The 21,954-nt window shown below is 47.6% G+C and overlaps 1 protein-coding gene across 1 annotated transcript in view; it reads left to right on the top strand.

The window, feature by feature from the left end:
• The window catches only part of dlk2 (delta-like 2 homolog (Drosophila)), an 82,474-nt gene that overhangs the window by 19,821 nt on the left and 40,699 nt on the right, over positions 1–21,954 (top strand). The window contains exon 3 of the mRNA XM_085998070.1: positions 701–831. Within this exon, the coding sequence (XP_085854196.1) occupies positions 701–831 (131 nt within the window). The remainder of the gene's footprint in view (positions 1–700; positions 832–21,954) is intronic.

Here is a 21,954-nt window from a genome sequence, read left to right as displayed (position 1 = left end):
ATTTAGATCCAATGACCCGGGACCTCTCGATTTAGATCCAATGATCCGGGACCTCTCGATTTAGATCCAATGACCCGGGACCTCTCGATTTAGATCCAATGATCTGGGACCTCTCGATTTAGATCCAATGACCCGGGACCTCTCGATTTAGATCCAATGATCTGGGACCTCTCGATTTAGATCCAATGATCTGGGACCTCTCGATTTAGATCCAATGACTCGGGACCTCTGGATTTAGATCCAATGATCTGGGACCTTTCAATATAGATCCGATGATCTGGGTCCCCTCGATTTAGATCCAATGACCCGGGACCTCTCGATTTAGATCCAATGACTCGGGACCTCTCGATTTAGATCCAATGACCCGGGACCCCTCGATTTAGATCCAATGATCCGGGACCTCTCGATTTAGATCCAATGATCCGGGACCTCTCGATTTAGATCCAATGATCTGGGACCTCTATTTATTTAGAGCCAATGACCCCGGGACACCTCTATTTAGATCCAACTAATTTTGGACTAACTTTATAGAATTCTTTGAAGCAATAACGGACTAGACTGAAAATGCAGATGTAATTTATGTGGATGTTTATAAACCTCTCTCTTTTTGCCCATTTCTCTGCATCTCGCATTCTCTTTCTCTCTATACACGTTTCTTTTTCTGTCTCTGTCTCTCTCTCTCTCTCTCTCTCGTGTGTAGATGTGACCCTGGATGGGAAGGGGAGCTCTGTGAACAGTGCGTTCGATCACTGGGCTGTACACATGGGACCTGTCACCAGCCCTGGCAGTGTATCTGCGAGAGTGGCTGGGCTGGAAGATTCTGTGATAAAGGTAAGTTCCAAGTTGATTGATAGTTGGAGAGAGCACCAAGCAAGTCTGAGCATTCCGTCCAAGTAAAAGTGCAAGCCCAGTGCAGCAACAGTGATACAATTAACAGGCCGACAGGTATTGGGATCATTCTGTGCTGGATAAACAGAGATACTGGGTTAAACAGACAGAAACTGGGATCATTCTGTACCTGTTGAAACAAACAAAGGAGAGTGTGTGATATATGGCGATTGAGAGAGGGGGAGGACAGGAGAGTGTGTGATGTACAGGGAGTGGGTGACATTTACAGGGATCGGGAGAGGATGAGATTTACAGGGATTGGGAGAGATGAGGACAGGAGAATGTGTGATGTACAGGGATTGGGAGAGGGTGAGGACAGGAAAGTGTGTGATGTACAGGGATTGGGAGAGGATGAGATTTACAGGGATCGGGAGAGGTAGGATAGAAGAGTGTGTGATGTACAGGGATCGGGAGAGGGTGAGGACAGGAGACTGATGTTTGGTGGGGAAGGGGGATTAGGATGTAGCAGTAGAGAGGAGAGACGGTGCACTGAAAACTAGGAGATAAACAACAACAGAATAAAGTGTAGAAAGAGCAGGAATTAGATGGAGAAAAAAAGCAAAGCAGACTAGCATGGTGTTGGAATGCATGTGTGGTAATGCGAGGAGTGTTACACATAAGATGGATGAGCTGCACACACAAGTTGCCACATGGGGTTATGATATAGTGGCTATAATGGAAATCTGGCTTAAACATGGGCAGGAATGGGAACTAAACATTCCTGGCTACAATGTATTTAGGAGGGATAAGGAAGGAAAACCGAGGGAGGTGGCAGTATTGATCAAGGATAGTATTACAGTTCTACGGAGGGACAATATACTAGAGGGTTCAAAGACTGAATCTATTTGGTTAGAGTTAAGGAACAGAAAAGCAGCTGTTACATTGCTGGGTGTTTACTATAGACCCCCAAATAGTGAAGCAGACAGAGGAGCAAATCTGTAGGATAATTTCAGAGAAATGTAAAATAATAGAGCAGTAATAGCAGGGGACTTCAATGAGCCTAATCTAGACTGGGGGAAAAACAGTGTAAAAGGCAAGGAAGGTGAAGAATTCCTAAATTGTGTACAGAAAAACTTTTTTAATCAGTATGTTTCTAGCCCAATGAGGAAGGAAGCAGTGCTGGATCTAGTTCTAGGGAATAAAGTAGGGCAAGTGGAGTGTGTTTCAGTGGAAGAGCATCTGGGTAATAGTGATCATCATATAATTAGGTTTAAACAACAACAACTTGCATTTATATAGTGCCTTTAACATCGTAAAAAGTCCGAAGGCGCTTCACAGGAGCGTTATCAAACAAAATTAGACACTGAGCCACAAAGAGATAAGAGCAGAACAGGTAGGTTTTAAGGAGCATCTTAAAGGAGGGTAGAGAGGCGGAGAGGTTTAGGGAGGAAATTTCAGAGCTTAGGCCCTCAGCAGCTGAAGGCACGGCCGCCAATGGTGGAGCAATTAAAGTCGGGGATGTGCAAGAATCCAGAATTGAAGGAGCGCAGATTTATCTGAGGGTTGTAGGGCTGGAGAAGGTTATAGAAATTGGGATGGGCGAGGTCATGGAGGGATTTGAAAACAAGGAAGATAATTTTAAAATAGGCGGTCTTAGTGATGGCGCAGATACGTGGTTGGATGTGTGCCCATGGAATAAAAGGGACAGTGGCAGCATGGATACGAAATTGGCTAAGTGACAGGAAACAGAGTAGTAGCCATTCCCTAGACTCCATCCCTCTCCCTAGCATCTGTCTGAGGCTGAACCAGACTGTTCGCAACCTTGGTGTCATATCTGACCCTGAAATGAGTTTCCGACCGCATATCTATGGCATAACTAAGACCGCCTATTTCCACCTCCGTAAAATCGCCCAACTCCATCCCTGCCTCAGCCCATCTGCTGCTGAAACCCTCATCCATGCCTTTGTTACCTCTAGACTTGACTATTCCAATGTACTCCTGGCTGGCCTCCCACATTCTACCCTATGTAAACTTGAGGTCACCCAAAATTCGGTTGCCCGTGTCCTAACTCGCACCAAGTCCCGTTCACCCATCACCCCTGTGCTCACTGACCGACATTGGCTCCTGGATAAGCAACGCCTCGATTTCAAAATTCTCATCCTTGTTTTCAAATCTCTCCATGGCCTCGCCCCTCCCTATCTCTGTAATCTCCTTCAGCCCCACAACCCCACAAGATGTCTGCGCTCCTCAAATTCTGCCCTCTTGAGCATCCCTGATTAGAATTGCTCAACCATCGGTGGCCGTGCCTTCAGCTGCCTAGGCCCTAAGTTCTGGAACTCCCTCCCTAAACCTCTCCGTCTCTCTAGCTCTCTTTCCTTGTTTAAGACACTCCTTAAAACCTACCTCTTTGAACAAGCTTTTGGTCATCTGCCCTAATTTCTTATGTGGCTCAGTGTCAAGTATTTGTCTTATAACAGTCTTTTGAAGCGCCTTGGGACCTTTTATACGTTCAAGGCACTATGGAGGGGGAGAAATTCGGTATCGCCCCATTTGGGGCGCAATTATCGGCCGGGCACAAAGTTTAGCGCCTGGTGCTAATTATCGCCTCCGATTGCAAACTTGGCTTTTATCACCCCCGGAGGTGATTGGAGCACTAAATCAGGCGCTACACACCTGTCTTAAGGCGCAAAGACCGAGGAACGAGACGCTAACTCAGAGCGCGGGTGAAGCGCAGATGATGTCAATTAGCAATGGAACACAGACACACTGGCGCCGGCCAGTTCTTAAAGTGGAGGGTCGATCTTGCTCTCCAGACACACCCTGCTCATTGCAGGCTTGATTCTTGTCGTGGCCAGACCTGTGCCTGAAATTTCCAGCCAAGAACTATGGAGAGGGTGAGGGAGCGAGCTCAGCGTTTCAGTGACCGGGCCTTGGAGGCTCTGGTTGGCACGGTGGAGCGCAGAAGAGCTATACTGTACCCAGAGAGTGGCAGGAGGCACTTGCCGTGCGACTACAGAAGAGTGTGGAGGGAGGTGGCTCAGCACGTCTCCTCCAGGAGCATGGTGCCCAAGACCCATACTCAATGTCGCAAAAAGTTCAACGACCTCACTCAGGTCGTCGGGGTGAGTGGCTGTTTTTCAATACCTCTCCATCCCTCCATCTCAACCTCACTCTATGGCCAGAGGGTCTTAAAACCCCAATGCCCAACACTCATCCAAGACCTATGGCCATTTCATAAAACACACATGCACATTCCACACCTTGCATACATTAAGGGCTATTCAACTATGGGAGGCACATCAGGCAAGACCATGGCTGTATATTTACTCAGACGCCATCCTTTTTCTTGCAGGCCAAGCTATCTCATAACAGGAGACAGCAGCAACGGACGGGTGGAAGGCTGCCTTAGCTGCAACCCCTCAGCGATCTTCTTGAGGCACGCGTCCACAAGATTGTGGCAAGCCAGGTGATCGGTCCCATTTGGGACAGCAATGGTAAGGTCATCAGCTTCCTCTCCTCTCTCATTCCACTTGTCCCTCACAACACCAGCCTTTTACACTTTCAATCCAACTTACTAAATCGCTCCACTCCTTCCTCCCTTACTGCCCCCCTGTCCTCACGCTAAAGCCACTCTTGTACCTCCCTGCTTTCAGATGGTGATTCACCAGCTGAGGAGATGGGCCCTCAAGCTGCCAGTGGGAGCGAAGCCGCAGGCGACGAGGAAGCCGGAGCCTCAGTGCCACCCTCTCCCGAGGAAGCCCATGCCCACACTGGGACCACGTCTTCCCTGGAGGGGAGCAGGGGGGGAAGGGTCTGATGAGGGCGAATCTCCGGGACCCACCGGGCTGCAGCAATGCGATAGGGGTAGGGAAGCTCGGGGGCCTTCTCCCCGGAGGAAGAGTAGGCCAGCGAGCCCTGCTGCACTGGACGCAGAGGAGGAGCAACTCATCGCTGAAATGAACACCCAGGCGGTGGACATGCACACTCAGCTCATGGGTGCAGTGGGATGGGTGCCCGAAAGCATTGATGCACTAACAAGAAGTGTGGAGCACTACGCTGCAGCACAGGCAGACGCCACGCAAATGCTTAGTGCTGCAATTCAGTCACTGGCTGCTGTGATCCAATCTCAGACTGCTCTCATGCAGTCTCAGATTGAGGCCATGCAAGCACTGACTGCTGCCATCGTCGCTGATTCGGACACATTGCCCTGGGGCTCTCACGGTGCCGCAGCAGATTGCTCCAGATGCTGAGGTGCTGCCCCGTGGGAGTACCAGGCTGTCGGTTGAGCAGGGAGGTGCTGTCCTCTCTCAAGATGACAGTATTCCTGCTGCCACTACTGTCACTTCCCCATTGCACTTGCCACTGCCTGTAGCCCAGACTGCTGCCGCCCATGCAGAGTTGGTGCAGTCTGCAGCCGGGCCCTCCAGGCCCAGAGCTGGTCGAGGGTGTCCTTCAAGGGCATCTGTGGTCTCTGGATATGACATTCAGCAGCCTTCCAGCAGCCTTGCTGCAGCCACTGGGGCCCCATTACGGAGGAGCAGTAGGGTGGGAAGTGGGCAAGGGAAGGAGATCACCCTGGAAGGGCAAAAAGTAGGAGGTCTGACGAAATGTTGGGAATGTTTTTATTAAAGGCCGAGGTTCGTGTAATTACTTTTGTTTAGTGTTTTGGCCATTATCTCCAGGTTGTGAGAACCAGTTATGTTAGAAACAAACACAAAAAATCATTAACTATTAGTTTGTCATGAATAAATGACACACACAGTTTGTAAAATAAAAAAGTTGTATTCAAAATGTACATGTTTGGCCTTTGGAATCATTGCTGCCTTGGCTGGCTATAGGGGTTGCGGGTTGCTTTCCATCATGTTGTTCTCCATGCCAGAAGCCATTTCCTGAGTAGGGGCCTAGAAGCGGCTTGTTATTAGTCTTTGATGGACGGCCCTTGCAGTTTCAACATTGTGGGCCTCCCTCCTGCCTTGGTGCTGCTGCTGATCTTCCTCCTCCGGTGGTGTACCAAGGCCTGGTGGCATTGGCTGGGTCCTGAGGATTGCAAGGTTATGAAGAATGCAGCAAACCAATATGAAGAGGGAGACTTGCTCAGGCGAGTACTGCAGGGCTTCTCCTGAGTGGTCCAGACAGCGGAACCGTTGCTTGAGCTCAGCGATCGTCTGCTCAATGATGTTCCCGGTGGCGAGATGGTTCTCATTGCACCACAGCTCAGCAAGGGTGTTGGGGTTACGGAGCGGTGTCATCAGCCAGGTGCAGAGTGGATAACCTTTGTCCCCGAGGAGCCAACCACTTGGCTGATGCGCTGCCTGGAAAAGCTCTGGCACACCAGTCTGGCGCAGGATGAAAGCATCGTGGCTGCTGCCAAGATAGCGGGCATTGACGGCGAGTATCAGCTGTCTGTGGTCGCACACCAACTGGACATTTAAGGAGTGGAACCCCTTGCGGTTTCGGAAAACCTCTGCATTCTCCTGCGATGCAGCAATGCCACGTGTGCAGTCAATGGCGCCCTGCACCATGGGGAAGCCCGCTATCCTTGCAAATCCCAATGCGCGTTCATGCTGTTTGGCCTGGGTCATCGGGAAAGAGATGTACTGGCATCTCCTTTTATAGAGGGCATTTGTGACCTGCCAGATACAGCAATGGACCACGAACTGGGAGATATTGGCGATGTCCCCAGTAGCTGCTTGAAAGGAGCCGGTTGCATAAAAATTCAGAGCCACTGTGACCTTCATGGCCACTGACAGAGATGTCCTGGTCCTCAGTTGAGGCTGCAGATCTGGCTGCAGCAGGTGGCAAAGCTCAGTGACCACCTCCTTGCTGAAGCGCAGCCTGTGCAAACACTGCTCCTCAGACAAATAAATGTAGGAGAATTGTTCCCAGAATACCCTGGGAGGGTAAGGTCTCCTGTGCAGAGGCCTGTTGGCCCTCCTCCCTCTGGCCATGATTGCCACCCTCTGCGTCTCTGATGCCTCCGATTCTGCAGGTGCAGGACGACGCCCTGAATCAGTGCAGCCCCCATAGTCTCTTGATAATCGAAGTAATGAAGGTCAAATCCAAAAGAACCTGCAAAGTGCTGCTCGGTAGCCAAAACTACTTCACACAGCGTTGACTCTCTGCAGAAGTCTCTCTCTCTCTCAGAATGAGTGGTGCAAAAATGTCTCCCACAAAAAAAGGCAGGAAGAGGACGTCTTTAAATAGCGCTCCCCCAGCCCCTTACATAAGAACATAAGAAATAGGAGCAGGAGTAGGCCAATTGGCCCCTCGAGCCTGCTCCGCCATTCAATAAGATCATGGCTGATCTGATCCTAACCGCCAATCCACTATGACAGGACTATCTCCTGAATCTAACAGCATTAGGCACACGAAAACAGGAGCAGGATCAGGCTACACGGCCCCTGGGCCCGCTCCGCTACCCACAGGGCCATGACCTATCCGAACCTAGACTCATGTCCAAATTCCTGCCCGCTCCCCGTAACCCTTAATTCCCTTTTCTACTAGGAAACTGTCTATTTCTGTTTTAAATTTATGTAATGATGTAGCTTCGACAGCTTTTTGGGGCAGCATATTCCATGGGCCTACCACCCTCTGAGTGAAGTAGTTCCTCCTCATCTCAGTTTTGAAAGAGCAGCCCCTTATTCTAAGACTATGCCCCCTAGTTCTAGTTTCACCCATCATCTGGAACATCCTCCCTGCATCCACCCGATCCAACCCCTTCATAATCTTATATGTTTCAATAAGATCGCCTCTCATTCTTCTGAACTCCAATGAGTAGAGTCCCAATCTACTCAACCTCTCCTCATATGTCCATCCCCTCATCCCCGGGATTAATCGAGTGAACCTTCTTTGTACTGACTCGAGAGCAAGTATGTCCTTTCTTAAGTATGGACACCAAAACTGTATGCAGTATTCCAGGTGCGGTCTCACCAATACCTTGTACAACTGAAGCAATACCTCCCTATTTTTATATTCTATCCCCCTAGCAATGAAAGCCAACATTCCATTGGCCTTCTTAATCACTTGCTGCACCTGCATACTAACCTTTTGAGTTTCGTGCACCAGGACCCCCAGATCCCTTTGTACTTCAGTACTTTCAAGTTTCTTGCCATTAAGATAATAACTTGCTCTACGATTTTTCCTGCCAAAGTGCATAACCTCACACTTTCCAGTATTGTATTCCATCTGCCAAATCTCTGCCCACTTACTTAGCCTGTCTATGTCCCCTTGCAGGTTTTTTATGTCCTCCTCACTCACTACTTTCCCTCCCATCTTAGTATCAACTGCAAACTTTGACGTGTTACACTCGGTCCCCTCCTCCAAATCGTTAATATAGATTGTAAAGAGTTGGGGACCCAGCACTGACCCCTGCGGAACACCACTGGTTACTGATTGCCAGTCTGAATATGAACCATTTATCCCAACTCTCTGCCTTCTGTTAGATAGCCAATCCTCTATCCATGCCAGAATATTACCCCCAATCCCGTGATTTTTTATCTTAAGCAATAATCTTTTGTGTGGCACCTTGTCAAATGCCTTTTGGAACTCTAAATACACTACGTCCACTGGTTCACCTTTATCCACCCTATATGTTACTTCCTCAAAGAACTCCAGCAAATTTGTCAAACGTGACTTCCCCTTCATAAAACCATGCTGACTTTGTCTTATTAAATTATGATTATCCAAATGTCCTGTTACTGTCTCCTTAATAATGGACTCCAAAATTTTACCTACCACAGATGTTAGGCTAACCGGTCTATAGCTTCCAGCCTTCTGTCTACTGCCCTTTTTAAATAAGGGTGTTACATTAGCAGTTTTCCAGTCTGCCGGGACCTTTGCTGAGTCCAGGGAGTTTTGGAAGATTATTACCAATGCATCCACAATCCCTACCGCCACTTCCCTCAAAACCCTGGGATGTAAGCCATCAGGTCCAGGTGATTTATCCGCCTTGAGTCCCATTATTTTACCAAGTACTACTTCCTTAGTGATTTTAATCGTATTTAGCTCCTCCCCCCCTATAGCCCCCTGCTTGTCAAGTGTTGGGATATTCTTGGTGTCCTCTACTGTAAAGACTGATACAAAATATTCATTCAGTGTTTTTGCCATCTCCATATTTCCCACCATTAATTTCCCGGTCTCATCCTCTAAGGGACCAACATTTACTTTAGCCACCCTTTTTCTTTTTATATAACTATAAAAACTCTTACTATCTGTCTTTATATTTTTTGCTAATTTACTTTCATAATGTACCTTCCCTTTCTTAATCAATCTTTTTGTTATTTTTTGCTGTCTTTTAAAGTTTTCCCAATCCTCTATCCTCCCACTAGATTTGGCTACCTTATATGCCCTTGTTTTTAGTCGAATACTATCCTTAATTTCTTTACTTAGCCACGGATGGCTGTCTTTTCTTTTACACCCTTTTTTTTCTCAGTGGAATATACTTTTTTTGGAATTTGTAAAATAACTCCTTAAATGTACACCACTGATCATGTATCGTCTTATCCTTTAACCTATTTTCCCAATCCACTTTACTCAATTCCGCTCTCATACCTTCATAGTCTCCTTTATTCAAGCTTAGCACGCTTGTTTGAGATACAGCCTCCTCACCCTCTAACTGAATATGGAATTCAACCATGTTATGGTCACTCATTCCAAGGGGATCCTTTACTAGGACATTTTTAATTAATCCTGTCTCGTTACACAGGACCAGATCTAAGGTTGCTTGCCCCCTGGTTGGTTCAGTTACATACTGCTCAAGAAACCCATCCCTAATACACTCAATGAACTCATCCTCAAGGCAGCCCTGCCCAATTTGATTCGTCCAATTTATATGATAGTTAAAATCCCCCATAATTATAGATGTTCCCTTATTACAAGCCTCAACTATTTCCTGATTGATACTCCGTCCAACCGAGTTGCGACTGTTCGGAGACCTATATACTACACCCACTAGTGTTTTTTTCCCCTTATCTCCACCCAAACTGTTTCATTATCCTGATCCTTTGACCCAATATCATTTCTCTGTATTACAGTGATTCCTTCCTTTATTAACATAGCCACCCCACCTCCCCTTCCTTCCTGCCTGTCCTTCCTGATTGTTAAATAACCTGGTATGTTTAATTCCCAGGCATTGTCACCCTGCAGCCATGTTTCTGTAATGGCCACAAGATCATACCCATATGTAGCTATTTGTGCCTTTAACTCGTCTATTTTGTTACGAATGCTACGTGCATTCAGATAGAGAACTTTCAAATATGTTTTGTGACACTTAGTTCCTGCTATTGCCCTTTTTATTACTTTACCTTTTACTCCACACCTTCTACCCCTTCCTGACACGCTCTGGTTTTTAATTTCCCCACTGCTACCTAAGTCTATGTTGTCATTTGTATTATTTGCTCTCTGGGAACCTCCCCCCCACTAGTTAGTTTAAAGCCCTCTCTACAGCCCTAGTTATATGATCCGCCAGGACTCTAGTCCCAGCACTGGCCAAGTGAAGCCCATCCCAACGGAACAGCTCCCTCCTGTCCCAGTACTGGTGCCAGTGCCCCAGGAAACAAAACCCATTTCTCCCACACCAGTCTTTGAGCCACGCATTTAACTCTCTTATTTTATTTGTCCTAGCCAAATTCGCTCGTGGCTCAGGTAATAATCCAGAGATTATTACCCTTGTGGTTCTGCTTTTTAATTTGGCCCCTAGCTGCTCAAACTCCCTCAGCAGAACCTCCTTCCTTGTCCTATCTATGTCGTTGGTACCAACATGGACCACGACAACTGGATCCTCCCCCTCCCACTCCAAGTTTCTGTCCAGCCCAGAGGAGATGTCCTTAACCCTGGCACCGGGTAGGCAACACAGCCTACGGGACTCTCGCTCTTGGCTGCAGAGAACTCTATCTATCCCCCTAATAATACTATCCCCTACCACTACAACATTTCTATTTACTCCCCCCTCTTGAATGGCCCCCCTCTCCACGGTGCTGTGGCCAGGTTGCTCATCCTCCCTGCAGCCCCTGCTTCCGTCTCCACAGGGAGTAAGAAGCTCGAACCTGTTGGACAAGAGCAAGGGCTGCGGCTCCTCCAACACTACCTTCTGGATCCCCGTACCTGCCTCACTCGTGGTCACACCGTCCAGTCCCTGACCATGGGCTACATCTGAATTAATTAACTTCATAGGTGTGACCACCTCCTGAAACACAGAGTCCAGGTACTTCTCCCCCTCCCTGATGTGTCGCAGTATCTGAAGCTCAGACTCCAGCTCATCAACACGGAGCTGGAGATCCTGTAGCAGCAGACACTTGTCACAGATGTAATCACCGTTAGCCTCAATGGGGTCTACCGGCTCCCACATCTCGCAACAGTAACACATCATCTGCTCCATTCTATGTAATTAATTATAAAAAAAAATTATTTAATTAGATTAAATCAATCCCTCTAAATTACACCAGTTTAATGGTTAACCAACTGTCTCCCTTACAGTACAGACCCTAGAAAAAAACCGCCGAATTTAAGCTTGTAATAAAAAGAAGAAATACTCACCAACCAATCCAACCAATCACCTACCTGCTTCCTGGTGACGTCACTCTTGGATTATTTTTTACCTCTCTCCTCTGCTGTTGATTTGGTACGCCTCTGGTCGCTGCCGCTGGTTTTTATGCCGGTTATAGCTCCTCCTCCTGACCTCGCTGCTCACTCCTCGGTCCGATGCTGGTCTCGGGCCTCTGGTCGCTGCCGCTGGTTTTTATGCCGGTTATAGCTCCTCCTCCTGACCTCGCTGCTCACTCCTAGGTCCGATGCTGGCCTCGGGCCTCTGGTCGCTGCCGCTGGTTTTTATGCCGGTTATAGCTCCTCCTCCTGACCTCTCTGCTCACTCCTAGGTCCGATGCTGGTCTCGGGCCTCTGGTCGCTGCCGCTGGTTTTTATGCCGGTTATAGCTCCTCCTCCTGACCTCGCTGCTCACTCCTAGGTCCGATGCTGGTCTCGGGCCTCTGGTCGCTGCCGCTGGTTTTTATGCCGGTTATAGCTCCTCCTCCTGACCTCGCTGCTCACTCCTAGGTCCGATGCTGGTCTCCTGACTGGAAAATGTTCCAGTCTCCCTGTCGTTGCTTGCGGCAGGCGGAGAGGAGGGGGGTGCCACTCAATATCCGGTCCGGGGCGCCACTAGGGCGTTGCACGCTCGACTGACGTCACGATCTGCGGGCGCAAGAGATCGGGGCAGTAGAGTTTAGCGCTGCTGCAAAAACTCTGGTCAATTTCGCGAGCGGCGCAAACATCGCTGCGCCCAGGCGCTAGTTGCGTTGTGCCCCATTAGTGCCCTTAGGGCGCTAACTGGAGGCGCTAAGCAACCAAATTTTTCCCCCTATATAAATACAATTTGTTGTTAGAGGACGGTACAGTGGTGTTCCCCAGGACTCGGTACTAGGACCACTGCTTTTCTTGATACAGGAAACTTTGTGCTATCCGGAGGTTGAATGTCCGGCAGCTTCAATCTAACGGCAGAAATCAGCAGCCGTTTTGGTTAGGTTTTTTTTCTTCTCCTAGCATATTTTTCACAGGCAGGCTCTGGAAAGCGTCTTTGTAGCTTAGCAACAGCTTCAGAGACGCTTCCAAGCTACTGGGCTGAGTGTTTACAAGCTGTTGCTGAGCAACAGTGTTTGTGGTCAGATACGGCAGGCTCTGGAAGGTGTCTCTGTATCTTAGCAACAGCTTCAGAGACGCTTCCAAGCTACTGGGCCGAGTGTTGACAAGCTGTTGCTAAGCAACAGTCTTTGTTGTCAGATACGGAGATGAAAAGCTCCTATCTGATAACATTGACGCTGGTCTATCCGGAAGTTTTGAGGCAACGGCAGCAGCTCGGTCCCGTGGGTGCCGGATAGCACAAAGTTTCCTGGTATATTAATAACTTAGACTTGGGTGTACAGGGCACAATTTCAAAATTTGCAGATGAGACAAAACTTGGAAGTATAGTGAACAGTGAGGAGGAGAGTGATAGACTTCAAGAGGACATAGACAGGCTGATGAAATGGGTGGACACGGAGCAGATGAAATGTAACGCAGAAAAGTGCGAAGTGATACATTTTGGTAGGAAGAATGTGAACAGGCAATATAAACTAAAGGGTACAATTCTAAAGGGTGCAGGAACAGAGAGACCTGGGGTATATGTGCACAAATCGTTGAAGGTGGCAGGGCAGGTTGAGAAAGCGTTTAAAAAAGCATACAGGATCCTGGCCTTCATAAATAGAGGCAGAGTACTAAAGTGAGGAAGTTATGATGAATCTTTATAAAACACTGGTTCGGCCTCAACTGGGGTATTGTGTCCAATTCTGGGTAGTGCACTTTAGGAAGGATGTAAAGGCCTTGGAGAGGGTGCAGAAAAGATTTACAAGAATGGTTTCAGGGATGAGGGACTTCAGTTACGTGGATAGACTGGAGAAGCTGGGGTGGTTCTCCTTGGAGCAGAGAAGGTTGAGAGGAGATTGCGAAGTGATACAAGGAGACCAAATTAGTAACAATACTGTGGAGGAGGAATTCCTGGAGTGTTTACGGGATGGTTTCCTGGACCAATATGTCGAGGAACCAACCAGAGATCAGGCCATCTTAGACTGGGTATTATGTAACGAGAAAGGATTAATTAGCAATTTTGTTGTACGAGGCCCCTTGGGTCGGAGCGATCATAATATGATCGAATTCTTCATTAAGATGGAGAATGAAGTAGTTGACTCGGAGACTAGGGTCCTCAATTTAAATAAAGGAAACTACGATGGTCTGAGGAGCGAGTTGGGTAGGATTGATTGCGGAATGGCACTCAAAGGGTTGACGGTGGATAGGCAATGGCAAACATTCAAAGACTGAATGGATGAGCTACAGAATTTGTTCATCCCAGTTTGGCATAAAAATAAAACAAAAAAGGTGACTCAACCATGGCTAACAAGGGAAATTAGGGATAGCATAAGATCCAAGGAGAGGACATATAAATTGGCCAGAAAAAGCAATAATCCTGAGGATTGGGAGCAGTTTAGGATTCAACAAAGGAGGACAAAGGGATTAATTAAGAAAGGGAAAATAGAATATGAGAGTAAGCTTGCAGGGAACATAAAAACTGACTGTAAAAGCTTTTATAGATATGTGAAGAGAAAAAGATTGGTGAAGTCAAGCGTAGGTCCCTTGCAGTCAGAATCAGGGGAATTTATAATGGGAAACAAAGAAATGGCAGACCAACTAAATTCATACTTTGGTTCTGTCTTCACAAAGGAGGACACAAATAACCTCCTGGAGATGCCGGGGAACATAGGGCCTGATGAAAGGGTGGAACTGAAAGAAATCAGTATTTGTAGGGAAATGGTGTTAGGAAAATTGATGGGACTGAAGGCCGATAAATCCCCAGGGCCTGATAATCTACATCCCAGGGTACTTAAGGAAGTGGCCCTAGAGATAGTAGATGCATTGCTGGTCATCTTCCAGAACTCGATAGACTCTGGAACAGTACCCATGGATTGGAGGGTAGCTACTGTTACCCCACTGTTCAAAAAAGGTGGTAGAGAAAAAGCGGGGAATTATAGACCGGTAAGCCTGACATCGGTAGTGGGGGAAAATGCTAGAGTCTATTATAAAAGATGTAATAGCAGAGCACTTGGAAAGCAGTGACAGGATCGGACAAAGTCAACATGGATTTACAAAAGGTAAATCATGCTTGACTAATCTACTGGAATTTTTTGAGGATGTAACTGGTAAAATAGATAAGGGAGAACCAGTGGATGTGGTGTATTTGGACTTTCAGAAGGCTTTTGATAAGGTCCCACATAAGAGATTAACGTGCAAAATTAAGGCACATGGGATTGGGGGCAAGGTATTGACTTGGATAGAGAACTGGTTGGCGGACAGAAAGCAAAGAGTTGGAATAAACGGGTCGTTTTCCGAGTGGCAGGCATTGACTAGTGGGGTACCGCAAGGATCGGTCCTAGGACCCCAGCTGTTCACAATATATATTAATGATCTGGACGAGGGAATTGGATGTAATATCTTCAAATTTGCAGACGACACAAAGTTGGGTGGGAGGGTAAGCTGTGAGGAGGATGTCGTGAAACTCAGTACGATTTGGACAGGTTGGGTGATTGGGCAGAAACATGGCAAATGCACTATAATGTGGATAAATGTGAGGTTATCCACTTTGGTGGCAAAAACAGGAAGGCAGATTATTATTTGAATGGCAATAGATTGGGAGAAGGGGAAGTGCAAAGAGACCTGGGTGTTGTGCACCAGTCGCTGAAGGTAAGCATGCAGGTGCAGCAGGCGGTTAAGAAGGCAAATGGTATGTTGGCCTTCGTAGCAAGAAGATTCGAGTACAGGAACAAGGATGTCTTGCTACAGTTGTACAGGGCCTTGGTGAGACCACACCTTGAGTATTGTGTGCAGTTTTGGTCGCCTTACCTGAGGAAGGACGTTCTTGCCATGGAGGGAGTGCAGCGAAGATTCACCAGGCTGATACCTGGGATGGCAGGAATGACGTATGAGGAGAGATTGTGTCAATTGGGCTTATACTTATTGTGTATGTACCTTTAAGAGAAGAACTGATTCTATACTGCAGTACCGGCAGTGACCACCCCTGTATATAAAGCCATAGCAGGCTTCTGTACGTCAGTCTTAAGTTACCCTCTGTTCAGTAAATACCTGTTATTATTGTTCTCCTGCAGTCCGTGTATTATTTATACTCGGACACTACATTGGCGACGAACAGGTTCAAACTCACCTGCAGTACTGCATCACCTCACGGGGATCTTTCCCTGAGAAGAAGCTTTTGGAGGTCGAAGTCAGAACAACAGGCGTCTACCGCGGGCAACCGCCCAAGGATCCATCGGAGTTCGGAGAGTTGCAGGAGAGGCTGTGGAGAGCTGGGCTTGGCTCCCCAGTCAAGGTGTTCCAGCAAATCGTGCTGATAGGTAGTGCACTGACCCTTCCAGACTGCGGCGGGCTCGAGCTCGATCGAATGGCTCTGCAAAGGGGCCGTGCAGTGTCGTCGGGAGAAAAAGAGAGAGAGAGGGTGGAGCGCACAGGGCGCGGTCGGTGCTCAAGAACCGGGCAGCGTAGCGAAAATAAAACAAGGGGAAGGAAAAGTGAGACGCGCCGAAGCCGCGGGTCGCCGCCATTACCCTGCAGAATGCTAGGAGCAGCGTGGCAGCAAGGGGAAGAAGGAAAAGCACGGGAGGCGCCATTTTATTCCATTGGGGAAGAAGGAAAAGCGCAGGAGGCGCCATTTTAATCCATTGGTGAAGAAGGAAAAGCGCGGGAGGTGCCATTTTAAATCACCCAAGATGCCGAAAAGTGGCAGTATCACTGCTTTCGACAACGAGGTAGAAGACTGGACCACGTATGTGGAAAGAATTGAAGTTTACTGCAAGGCAAATGAGGTGGCCGATGGAAAGAAGGCGTCGGTATTATTAAATTTGATGGGCGCGAGAACGTACAGCCTATTGCGGAATTTAATTACCCCAGCTAAACCAATGGAGAAAAGTTTTGAAGAAATTGTTAATATCTTACAGGAACACCTAAACCCTACACCGCTGCTGATAGCAGAAAGATTCAAGTTCCATAAAAGAAACCAGCACAAAGATGAGAGCAATGCTGACTATCTTATGGAACTACGCAAGTTATCGAAGCACTGCCAGTTCGGAGCAGGACTGGCAGACACCTTACGGGATAAGTTTGTCTGCGGGCTCCAGAATGAAGGAACCCAGAAACGACTACTTTCGGAAAAGGACCTGACGCTAGAACAGGCTTTCAGCGTGGCAGTATCCTACGAAGCAGCAGCACGGGAAGCTGCGGAAATACAACAGAAACCACAAGAATACAGCGCTAACGAAATGGCGTATGGAGCAGAAAAGTGCTATCGCTGCGGCAGAACAACCCATGATCAGAAGGGCTGCTGGTTTAAGGACAAAGTATGCAGGCAATGTGGGAAAATGGGACACATAGCAAGAGTCTGCAGGTCAGGAAAGAAAACCAACGCTACAAGAACTACTAAGGAAAAGTACAAGAAAGTAAAGAAATTCACAGACAGTAGTTTGGAAGATCAGGAGAGTGATAAGGACTCCGGGAGCAGGTGACTAAGTTGTTTAAAGCTACACAACGTGATCGCAAAAGAAGATCACCGAACCATTTGGGTCACCCTCATGATAGCAGGGTCCCCAGTGAAGATGGAATTGGACACAGGATCAGCCCTAACTGTTATGAATCGACGAGACTACGAGCGGCTATTCTCACACATACCCTTAAAGGACACGTCCATTGTATTGAAGACCTACACGGGGCAAAAGGTCTACCCCAGAGGAAAAATAACGGTGCCAGTTAAATATAACAGAAAGGAAACACAGAAACTGTATCTATATATGCTACCAGATGGAGGACCACCATTATTGGGACGTGAATGGATCCGAAAAATACAATTGGATTGGCATTCCATTTAGGCGCTGACTGTGACTAATAAAAAGGATGATGACGTCACACCTGGATGACTGTCAAAGATTCTAACTGACGCGAAAGAGGTGTTCCAACAAGGACTTGGGACTCTAAAAGGAGTAACGGCAACGATAAAAATCGAAGATAACGCAAACCCAAAATTTTTTAAGGCCAGACCGGTACCTTACGCGATCCGCCCAGCCGTTGAAGCAGAGCTGGAGAGTCTGGAGCGTTCGGGTGTGCTGTCCAAGGTGGACTGGAGCGAGTGGGCCACACCCATTGTTCCTGTAATGAAGAAATCATTGAGCAGCACGCCTGGGGAACCGAAGAAGGTTCGCATCTGTGGGGACTTCAAGGTAACTGTGAACCCAGTCCTGCACACAGTACAATATCCACTTCCACGGATAGAAGATATTTTCGCCTCACTATCTGGAGGGAAACGCTTTACAAAGATTGATCTGGCCCAAGCGTATCTACAAATGGAGGTGGAAGAAGCATCTAGGAAATACCTCACGATAAACACTCACAAAGGCCTTTACCAGTACAATCGACTGGTATTCGGGGTAGCATCAGCCCCGGCTATTTGGCAGAGGGCGATGGAACAAGTCCTGCAAGGGATCCCGGGGACCCAGTGTTATTTGGACGACATCCTGGTTACGGGCGAAAATGACAGTGAACACCTTGCCAACCTGGAGCAGGTGCTCACGAGATTACAGGAATATGGGCTACGAGCCAACCGCCCCAAATGCGAGTTCTTCAGGAGACAAATCTCGTATTGTGGCCACATGATTGATGAGGAAGGGTTGCATAAGTCGCCGGACAAGATTGAGGCTGTAGTCAAGGCTCCAGCACCGGAAAATGTATCGCAACTGAGGTCATTCCTCGGGTTGCTGAACTACTACCATAAGTTCTTGCTGAATTTATCTACAATTCTGCACCCACTGAATGCCCTGCTGCAAACTGGAGTAACATGGAAATGGAGTGATGAGTGTAAGCGTGCCTTTCAGAAATGTAAATGCGTAATTACTTCAAAAGGAGTATTGGCCCACTAGAATCCAACACTACCGATTCGGTTAGCATGTGATGCGTCTCCCTATGGCATCGGAGCGGTGCTGTCACACAAATTCCTCGACGGTTCAGAGAGGCCAATAGCCTTTGCGTCGCGCTCGTTAACCTCAGCTGAGCGTAACTACGCCCAGATTGACAGGGAGGCCCTCAGCCTGGTGTGGGGGGTGAAGAAGTTCAGTCACTATCTGCACGGGCAGAAATTCACCCTACTGACTGATCATCAGCCCCTGGTCTCCATTTTTAACCCAAAGAAGGGCGTTCCGGTGATGACGGCGCAACGCTGCAAAGATGGTCACTTTTTCTAGGGGCACATCAGTACAACATAGAGTACAAGGGTACGAAACAGCATAGAAACACTGATGGGCTGTCATGCCTACCATTGCCTACGGTAGAGGAAGCACCTGCAGTGGACCCTGTTGAGATATTCCATGCGACCATAGTCGAATGTCTACCTGTTACAAACTCAAGTATAGAGAAGGAAACCTGAAATGACCCGACACACTCTCGGGTCTATGATTTGACGGTGAAGGGATGGCCAGCACATGGCGACTCACTGTTGCCAGCATTCTCGCCAAGGAGAGAACAGCTGTCAGTGTGCCGGGGGACCTTGATGTGTGGATCCCGAGTGGTAATTCCACCCAAGTTGAGAGACAGAGTGCTCAATGAGCTTCATGAGGGTCATCTGGGAGGGGTAAAAATGAAGAGCCTAGCCAGGGCGTTTGTGTGGTGGCCGGGAATCGATAAAGAAATCGAGGATATGACCAAGAGATGCACAGGATGCCAGAAGGTCCAAAACACTCCACCACAGGCCCCGCTACATCCATGGGAGTGGCCCTCATCTCCATGGCAACGGGTACACATTGATTTTGCTGGTCCATTTATGGACTCAATGTTCCTAATCGCCGTGGACGCCCATTCGAAATGGCCAGAGGTCATCAAAATGTCCTCCACCACCACGGAGAAAATTATTGCAGTCCTACGGACCATCTTCGCCAGGAATGGCTTGCCAGAACAGATTTGCTCCGACAATGAGCCACAGTTTGTGTCAGAGGATTTCCGGAGGTTTCTGAGGAATAATGGGGTGAAGCATTACACATCTGCCCCATATCATCCAGCCACAAATGGATTGGCTGAGAGGTTTGTTCCGACCTTTAAAAAGGCAATAAAGGCAATGCATAATGACGACATACCACAACACAAGGTGGATAATTTCTTGTTTGCTTACCGGAATGCGACACATGCAGTCACCAACCAAGCTCCAGCCATAATGTTCTTCAACCGAAGGCTAAGATGTCTCCTGGATTTGCTCAAACCAAACATAAGACGAGATGTTGAGGATAAGCAATTCCAGCACATAAATGAGAAGCCAACCAGGAGCTTCAAGATAGGGCAACCAGTCTTGGCCCGCGACTACCGAACAGAAAAATGGCAGCCAGGAACGATATGCACACAGCAGGGACCACTAATGTACACAGTGGACGTTGGAGAGAGCATCGTGAGACGCCATGCTGACCAGATTCTAGAGTCACAGGAACAAGCCAAACCCATACCACGAGCAGGTGCACCTGGTAATCAACCCGAAGTACAGATTGCGTCTACCTCAGAAGCAGTGGTATTGGAAGCTGACGAACCAACCAATGACAATGAACCAGAATCAACTCCGCCGCAAGAACAGGATACTCAAGGCGCTATCCAGTCAGGATCAGGAAGCCTCCTCAAAGACTGAACTTATAAATGTTTATTTCAGTTGATGTATATAGTACAGAGAAAATTGTAATTGTAATTAGTTATTATTTAGTTGTTAAATGAATGTTATGTACTGTTTATCTAAAAGGGGAGGAATTGTTGTGTATGTACCTTTTAAGAGAAGAACTGATTCTATACTGCAGTACCGGCAGTGACCACCGCTGTATATAAAGCCATAGCAGGCTTCTGTACGTCAGTCTTAAGTTACCCTCTGTTCAGTAAATACCTGTTATTATTGTTCTCCTGCAGTCCGTGTATTATTTATACTCGGACACTACAATACTCACTGGAGTTTAGAAGATTGAGAGGGGATCTCATCGAAACCTATAAAATTCTGTCAGGCCTGGACAGACTAGATGCAGGAAGGATGTTTCTGATGGCCGGGGAGTCCAGAACCAGGGGTCATAGTCTAAGGATAAGGGGTAAGCCATTTAGGACTGAAATGAGGAGGAATGTCTTCACCCAGAGAGTGGTGAACCTGTGGAATTCTCTGCCACAGAGGGCGGTGGAGGCCAGTTCATTAAATATATTCAAGAAAGAGTTGGATATATTTCTTAAGGCTAAAGGGATCAAGGGATATGGGGAGAAGGCAGGGACAGGATACTGAATTTAGATGATCACCCAGGATCTCATTGAATGGCGGAGCAGGCTCGATGGGCCGAATGGCCTACTCCTGCTCCTATCTTCTATGTTTCTATGTTGATAGAGGTGTTCAAAATCATGAGGGGTCTAGACAGAGTAGATAAAGAGAAACTGTTCCCATTGGCGGAAGGGTTGAGAACCCGAGGACCCATTTAAAGTGATTGGCAGAAGAAACAAAGGCGATATGAGGGAAAACTTTTTTACGTAGCGAGTGGTTATGATCTGGCATGCACTGCCTGAAAGGGTGGTGGAGGCAGATTCTAATGTGGCTTTCATAAGGGAATTGGATAAGTACCTGAAGGAAAAAAATTTGCAGGGCTACGGGGAAAGGGCAGACGAGTGGAACTAGCTGAAGTGCTATTGCAGAGAGCTGGCACGGGCTGAATGGCCTCCTTCTGTGCTGTAACCATTCTATGATTCTATAAATAGTTACAGAAAGGGACAAAGAAAAGTCAAAGGTGAAAATACTCAACTGGGACAGAGCCAATTTCAATGATTTGAGAAGGAATCCAGCACAGTTGGACTGGAAACAAAGATTGGCTAGGAAAACAGTAAATGGGCAATGTGAGGCCTTCAAGGCAGAGGTAGTTGGGGTATAAACCAAGCATATTCCCATAAGGGCGACAAATGGGGCATCCAAAGCTACAGCTCCCTGGGTGACAAAGGAAATAGATGTTAAAATAATACAGAAAAGGAGGTTTATGACAAATGTCTGGTACAGAATACAATCAAAGACCAGGCAGAATATAGAGCGTGCAGGGGGAAATTGAAAAAGGATGAGAGTATGAGAAAAGGTTAGTGGGCAACATAAAAGGGAACCCAAAAATCTTTTATAAACATATAAAAAGTAAAGGGATAGTTAAAGGAATGGTGGGGCTGATTAGGGACAAAAATCGAAGCGTTCTTGTGGAGGAAGAGGCCATGACTGTGGTCATAGAGTTATAACGACACAGAAGGAGTCCATTCGGCCCATCGAGTCCGTGCCGGCTCTCTGTAGAGCAACCCAGTCAGTCCGATTCCCCTGCTCTATTTCTGTAGCCCTGCAAGTTTATTTCCCTCAAGTGCCTATCCAGTCTCCCTTTGAAAACAGAGTGCCTCCGCTTCCACCACTTCCGTCGGCAACGAGTTCCAGGTCCTCACTACTCGCTGCGTAAAAAAGTTTTTCCACACATCCCCCTTGTATCTCTTGCCCAAAAGCTTAAATCTGTGTCCCCTAGTCCTTGT

This window comes from Somniosus microcephalus, chromosome 9 (genome assembly GCF_052327205.1).
Source record: "Somniosus microcephalus isolate GS21.2 chromosome 9, FLI_Smic_1.0, whole genome shotgun sequence".
NCBI classification, from domain to species: domain Eukaryota; kingdom Metazoa; phylum Chordata; class Chondrichthyes; order Squaliformes; family Somniosidae; genus Somniosus; species Somniosus microcephalus.
The sequence above is the reverse complement of the archived record's forward strand: the minus strand, read 5'-3'. Positions and strand labels throughout refer to the sequence as shown.